This window comes from Mirounga angustirostris, unplaced genomic scaffold (genome assembly GCF_029215605.1).
Source record: "Mirounga angustirostris isolate CCGP_5_RB_7025 unplaced genomic scaffold, mMirAng1.0.hap1 SCAF_4, whole genome shotgun sequence".
Taxonomy (NCBI): domain Eukaryota; kingdom Metazoa; phylum Chordata; class Mammalia; order Carnivora; family Phocidae; genus Mirounga; species Mirounga angustirostris.
This window is the reverse complement of record NW_026991712.1, coordinates 157,616,955-157,623,600: the sequence shown is the minus strand read 5'-3', so window position 1 is coordinate 157,623,600 and position 6,646 is coordinate 157,616,955. Positions and strand designations below refer to the sequence as shown.

Here is a 6,646-nt window from a genome sequence, read left to right as displayed (position 1 = left end):
GTGACAAATGCTGCTCGAGAAGTGGTCCATTTAGGTGCAGGGAGGGTCACAGGTGCCGGGGCTCTGCGGTGGTGGGCCCTGGGCGGGGAGCTGGGTTTGGAGAGCGGAACGCCCGAACACACACACACACACACACACACACACAGGCGAACGGTCACTCACTCTACTGTGGCATTTGAAACTTCCACACAGAGACCAGAATCCAGGCTGGTGTGATGGTCAGAGCTTCCCAATCAGAGCTCCCTGGGAAACGTCAGAGCACCCTGGCTGAATGGGGGCGGCAGCGTGGGTTTGCACCTGTGACTCAGTTTTGATGGATGGTGGGTCATTCATGAAGTGATTAGGAGGAGGTGGGCTGAAATAGGAATTTGAGTCACGTTAAGCAGATAGGGAAGTCACAACTTATTCCCAGGAAAAGAGTAACACACGACGGGCTGGAGGGGCCGGAAGGCAGAGAAGAGAAAGAGGGGCCTCCAGACCCTGTGGGTTCGTTCCTCTCCCTTCCTGGAGGGCCAGTGGGGCTGAGGTTGCTCTGGTTGAAAGAGCAAGGATGTGGGAGTTAAAGATCAGAACTGTTCAGCTGTAGGTTCAGAAATGGGGCTTGTCACAGAGAGTTCCCTGGAGAAGGAGAGGCAGAGGCGCCTCCACGGACTGTGTGGCCGCCACGGACAGATGCTAGCTGGGGAAATGGTCAGCTTGGGGACAGGGAGAGTCACGGGCTCCCCTGGGACGGGCCTGGTTAGTGTTTCCTCACAACAACCACTACGAAACTGTCCATGATTTCCTCCACTTCCTGATGAAGAAACAGAGGCTCAGAGAAGCTACGTAAGGTACCCAAAGTCACACGGTTGAGAAGCGCTGAGATCTTTGTGCCTCCAAGGCCCAGGTTCCTTTTTCAGTCAGCTGAACAGATGCAAGAATTCCAGAGACAAAGCCTGCTGCCCCCTCTTACATAGTGCTTGACCTGGTTGGGCCTTGGGTTACTCGTCTGGAAAATGGAGACCACCATTACACCTCTCCTAGGGGATTAGATGGAATCACGCTCACGTGCATGAGCACTGCGCTTAGCTCGCTTACAGTGCATGTTCAAGAAATGAAAGCTATTGTTACCGATTATTTTCAGTTTACAGGTGAAAAAGCATGGAAGAGTCCATTAATTCCTTCACACTCTAGAGTAAAGGCTGAAATCTGGATTCAAAGCAAGACATAGGAAATGCCAGGGCTCGCCCAAGCCCTTTTCCATCCATCCCAAGATAAGAAAAAGGGGGTGATGGGCATTTCAGGCAGGTGGAATGCATCAGCAAAAGTGTGGGCAAGTAGGGATTAGGGCATGTGATGATGTCAAATTTTAGCTACAGGTTGGAGAGTGAGCCTCGCTGGGCCATTTGGGCCTCAATTTAATGTCATGAGTGGGGTGACCGTCACATGCCAGGCTCCCTGTCCAGCAGAGGTGAGCCCTGGCTGGAGCACTGTTTACAGCTGCTGGGTGGCGGTGGTGATAACGCCCTTGGGGACTTTGCCCTCTTCTCTCCAATCGACGATCAGCCATTGGGGTAGTGGGTTAGGCATTGCCTAGAGGGAGATTAAGGAGCTCGAGTTACCGGGGAACTCAAGTGGGCCTGGCCCCGTCATTCTCACAGCAACCTCCCACGGCAGATTCTGTCATTATGCCCACTTGATGGAAGGGCAAAACAGGATCAGTCGGAGTTGGTGTGACTTGTCCAAACTCACACAGAGGCAGAAGGACCAGGATTTGAGCCCAAGTCCATCTGTCTCCAAGGCTGTGGAGAAAGGACCATGGGCTGACCTGAGTCAAAGACACTCGAGTCCCTACTCTGCCATCGACTAGCTTGGTGACCTAGGGCAAGTTACTTCACCTCTTGAGACTCATTTTCCCTGTCTGTAGAATGGTCTCTCCATCCTTCTACTTGAATAGGTGTCTTCTGGAGCTAAGGTTGAGTGGTGTGTCCACGGCCCTCCCAGAGAGCCTCCCTCCCCCCAGGTGCCTGCCACACAGTATCTCTTCCTATGTAGAGGAGGCTCTGGGACTCCCTGCCCTTATCACCCCAGTCCCCTTCCTGGGAATGGGCTTGGGGCTTGTCAAAGGGCCATCCAGCTGTCAACCCCACCCCAGCTGGCCAGTTAATGAGTGATCAGGGCACTGGAGCCTGGTCTATAAAGAGCTCCTCGTGGGGGAAGTGGGTGGGAGCTGGTGAACAGTGGCAGTAGGATACAGACGGAGCAAGATGCGCGGCAGCCCGGTGTCAGGGCTCCTGTCCTCGGTGGTCCTCCTCCTGCTGCTGCAGGACGCACGCTCAGTCTACATTCGGGTGAGTCCCTTCGGCCACGAGCCCTTTGCCTGAAGGTCCCCGGCGGGGGAGAGGCTGGGATGGAGAGGGAACGCTAGGAAAGTCATGGGATACAGGGGAGCAAGTGCCCAGGGCTCACCCCAACACCTAATCACAACCCGGGGACCAAGACAGCTGGTGGGTGGGGGCAGCCAGAGTGCCAATGGCAATGACGAAGGTGATGATAGCAATAACAAAACCTCTGCTAGTCAGCACTGCCCTCTCAGAAGGCAGGTCCTGGTCAGAGGTCAGAAGCTGGAACAAGACGTGGTCCCCGCCCTTAAGGAGCCCCGGAGGAGAGGGGTCTTCCCCCAGCTCTCTACATTCACCCACATACGGGTGGATGGGGGATAGTCACTAGAAAGTTTCCCTGGCGGGTAACTGAGCTGACCTTGCAGGCTGAGCAGGAGGCAGCCAGGCACAGAGGGTGTGGACTGCTCGGGCAGAGGGCACAGTCTACACAAAGGCTCAGAGTGAAGACAGCAGGGGGCCTGGGCTCCTTCCAGGGCCTTCCTGTGGGGTGGCAGGATGCCACTGGCCAGCAAGGATGGGGAAGTCTGTGGCCCCGAGTGTCCGTCACATTTCTGACTCTCGGTGGGGCCTCCTTGTCAGGGGTGGAGGAGAGGCAGCTTCCCCCTGCAGCCCTGGCCTTGGAACCAGCCAGCTTGGGGGTGGTCATTTTGCCATGTCCAGTTCAGGGGTGATCACCCAGTTACCGAGTGTGGCCCCGGTGCCAGGCACTAGGGAGGCTCATTCGTCAGATGAGGCTCCGAGTGTGGAAGATACAGGCGGCCAATTGCGAAGAGTTGGGATTTGAACTGGGGTTCACCGGTCTGCAAAGCTCATACCTTGAATCACTTGCTCCCCAGCCTCGCTGCAACCTCATGTACAGTTACTGGGGGCCTGTGGCACCAGCTCCCCCCTCCCAGGCTGTCCCCCGTCCCAGGACCCTTCGTGAGAACAGGGAAGGCTCTGCGGAGCCTGAGGAGCTCTGGCGTCCTGGCCCAGGTTTTCATACCCTCTCATCTCCTGTCCCCTCCGGCCCCCTAGCACCAAGGCTTCCAGGTCCAGCTGGAATCAGTGAAGAAGCTGAGTGACCTGGAGGGGCAGTGGGGGCCCAACCCCCGCCTCCAGACCCAGAGCTTTGTGCCCTCCATGTGTCACCACCCAGCCCTGCCGCCGGACCTCCAGCCGGTCTGCGCATCCAAGGAAGCTGCCAGCATCTTCCAGGCCTTGAGTGAGTTCCTGCCCCTCACTCGCTCTCCTCCCCACCCCCCAGCTCTGCCACTTCATGTTCCTTCTAGTAAGCACCCAGTGGCTGGGACAGGGAGAGTCAAGAAGCTTAGCCTCTGGCCTTCACTGTCTGGGCACTGCAAGTCAGGCATGCCAGGACCCCCTCGGTCCCTGGCACCCCGGACCGTTGATCATCCTAGCGGACTTCACAGATGGGAGGGAAGGGGGCTCTGGGCCAGGGCCCCATAAGCAAGGACTGCAATACGGGGGGCATGGGGGAAGTACAGGGGCCCGAGGAGAGATGGCTCACGTCTGGGGTGGCATAAGGGGTCTGAAAGAGTTCCCAGAGGAGGTGACATCTAAGCCGAAACATGAGGGAGGAAGCAGAGCTGGCCAGCAAATGTGGCACCCTCGAAGTGCCCGGCCCCCTGTCCCCCCGAGAGAGCCAACAGGAATACCCCCAGCCCCCAGGGTGTAAGGGGCTGGCCCAGGCACAGAGAAGCAGGGGGGCCTGGGACTCGCCCCCGAGCTGCCCTCTGCTCCTGAAGCATCAGGCTCCTGACCTGTGAGACAGATGCTGGTGCTAGACCTCCCCCACCCCCCCAGCCCCTGGAGATGCAGCTCCCCAGCGCCCCAGTGCCTCACGGTCAGCTGCTGACCGGATTTCTCCCCTGCCCAGAGAGCATCGCTAAGGACGACTGCGAGCTGTGCGTGAATGTCGCCTGCACCGGCTGCCTCTGAGGCGACTGGCTGCCCTGAGCCCACTCGGACACCGCCCCCAGCCCGCTACCTTCCCAGCCCGCATCAGCCCCCCACTGCCCCGTCCGAGCCCCAGTGGGGCCCCTGAGCGCATCAGCACCACTGGCCAGAGGACCGAGCAGCTGGACGTGGCACGAAGCGGTTGGACACATGGTTGGAGGGGAGTTTGGTCCCTGAGGTAGCCCTGCTGCCCAAAAAGGATGCCCCACCTACCTACACCCAGAGTCTGGAGACCCTATGTCCATCCCCGGGAGCCCCGGGCAGAGGGGCTTGGGAAGCTGGTATGTGAGGAGAAAGGCTGATCTCAGGATACAGTCAGGAGCTTCCCAGTTTCCAGCACCTGCGGAGGTGGATCAGCAAGCCCTATTTCACATAGGAGGAGGGAGGCTGACGGGGGGCATGGAATGAGTCCCCCCAAATCACAGAGCTAAGACGCTGCAGAGTGACCGGACCCATCTGACCCTGCAAGCCGAGCTCCAGGCCTGGCCCAGCGACAGAGCCAGGGCTGCTATGCTTCCCCTGGGAGGTGGGGCTGCCCTGGTGGGTGCGCGCAGGGAAGAACAACTTGGTGCCCCCTCCCAGGCTGGGTGTCTGGGCTGCCTCTGCCCCAGGGCTCCTGAGAAGATGGGCCTGGGCCTTCACCCTCACCTTCCTGAGCTCCTCCCTTCTCAGGCTCCCCAGGACCATCAGGCCAGCTCCAGACCTTTCTTCCCTCTCTCTGTCCTGGCAGCCCTGAGGAATAATAATAATCAATGTCAGGGCGCCTGGGTGGCTCAGTCGGTTAAGCATCCACCTTCGGCTCGGGTCATTATCCCGGGGTCCTGGGATCGAGTCCTGTGTCGTGCTCCCCTCTTAGCAGGGAGGCTGCTTCTCTCTATCCCACTCCCCCTCCTTGTGTGCTCTCACTCGCTATCTCTCCCTCTCACAAATAAATAAAATTTTTAAAAAATTAAAAGTCTATTGAGGATTTGCTGTACCCTAGGCCCTATTCTAAACTCACTGAGTCCTCGAAACGGTCTAATGAAGCAGGTACTGTTCAATAACCACTCCACTTTACAAATATAGAGACCCAGGTACAGAGAGAGAACGAGCTAGTCCAGGATCACAGCCTCAGCAAAGTGGCAAAATGGGCTTCTTCCCAGGCAGGCTGGGCCAGAGCCCACACTCTGAACCACCATGTTACGGCCTCCCTGTGGCTCGGGCCACACCGAGATGCCTACCAGAGGGGCCCCTGCGTTCTCACAGCTGCGGCCAACTCCTGGGCCTTTCCACAGGCTGGGTTCCTCCAGAGCCGCTGTCCCGGGCAGCCAGAGAGGAGTGCCAGGCACCAAGGCGCCGTGGTCTCTGAACTCTGCTCACCCAGGGCCAAGGCCATGGCGAACTCCCCCAGACCAGCCGCTGCTCCCGGCTGCTCAGTTCTGCTCATGAGCTCTGCAGCCTCCCACTCCGACAGGCCACAGACCCCAGAGCTCTAGTTCCTTCCTCTCCCTCGCCCCGCAGACAAGGCTGGCTGGGGCCTTCGTAGTCCTCCTGTGTCTCTCGGGCCAGCATGCCAGAGGAACACGGCAGCACGGCCCCAACGGGGCCCCTTAGCCTTCTGTGGATCCCCAGTGCCCCCTCTCGTGTCTAAACTGAGCCCCAGCACCAGCTGGCCTCGGCTCCCACTGCTCCCCTCAGCTACGCTGGGTCCCCACCTGCCTGCGGATGAGGCAGGGAAGAGAACTGTCTCTGTCGGAGCACGAGTGCCAGGCTCAGGCTGAGCCACCTACACAGAAATAGTAAGAGCAGCAGTAGCAAGAGGGCCCGCTATGGGCTCGGCAGGGCTCTTCGAGCTTTTCCTGTGTCGCCTCATTTAATCCTCGCTCAACCCTACAAAGTAGGGATTCTCGTCATCCCCGTTTTACAGACAAGGAGCCTGAGGGGAGAAGAGGCTGAGCGCCGGCCACAGTCACACAGCTGGTAATAGGCAGAGCCAGGATCCAGCCCCAGAGTCCAGGTCCGGAGTGGGAGCGCTGAATGACCCTGTCCTACCCTGCATCTCATCAAATCCCCCTGCAACCCTGGGCGGTGGGGTCCGTTCGCATCCTCATTGTCGGATGAGGAAACCAAGTCTCAGAGAGGGGTTCACAACTTGTAAGTAACATGGGCAGGTTCAAACCCAGCCCTGTGTGCCTCCCAGGACCCACCCTGTCCTGACCGGACGCTGCCAGTGCCTCGGACCTTCGCCATTCAGCACCTACGCCACCTTCTGGAATGCCCTCTGCCTCCCTACCTCCAGATTGGTTTTGATCATCCATCCACCCCAG

General features: G+C 58.8%; 1 protein-coding gene across 1 annotated transcript; it reads left to right on the top strand.

Annotated features, from left to right (window-relative positions):
- Positions 1 to 2,246: 2,246 nt before the first annotated feature.
- GUCA2B (guanylate cyclase activator 2B) lies at positions 2,247 to 4,941 on the top strand. Its single transcript, XM_045899116.2, has 3 exons — positions 2,247 to 2,330; positions 3,399 to 3,585; positions 4,261 to 4,941. The coding sequence occupies exons 1-3, from the start codon at positions 2,247 to 2,249 to the stop codon at positions 4,320 to 4,322; spliced, it is 333 nt and encodes a 110-aa protein (XP_045755072.1). The 3' UTR covers positions 4,323 to 4,941.
- The last annotated feature ends 1,705 nt before the right edge of the window (positions 4,942 to 6,646 follow it).

What these genes read in the sequence shown, in the direction of transcription:
- GUCA2B (XM_045899116.2), top strand. Translation starts at nt 2,247, where the DNA reads ATGCGCGGCAGCCCGGTGTCAGGGCTCCTGTCCTCGGTGGTCCTCCTC. An exon ending in CACGCTCAGTCTACATTCGG is followed by an intron (nt 2,331 to 3,398) that starts GTGAGTCCCTTC and finishes CCGGCCCCCTAG; the next exon opens with CACCAAGGCTTCCAGGTCCA. An exon ending in CAGCATCTTCCAGGCCTTGA is followed by an intron (nt 3,586 to 4,260) that starts GTGAGTTCCTGC and finishes TCCCCTGCCCAG; the next exon opens with AGAGCATCGCTAAGGACGAC.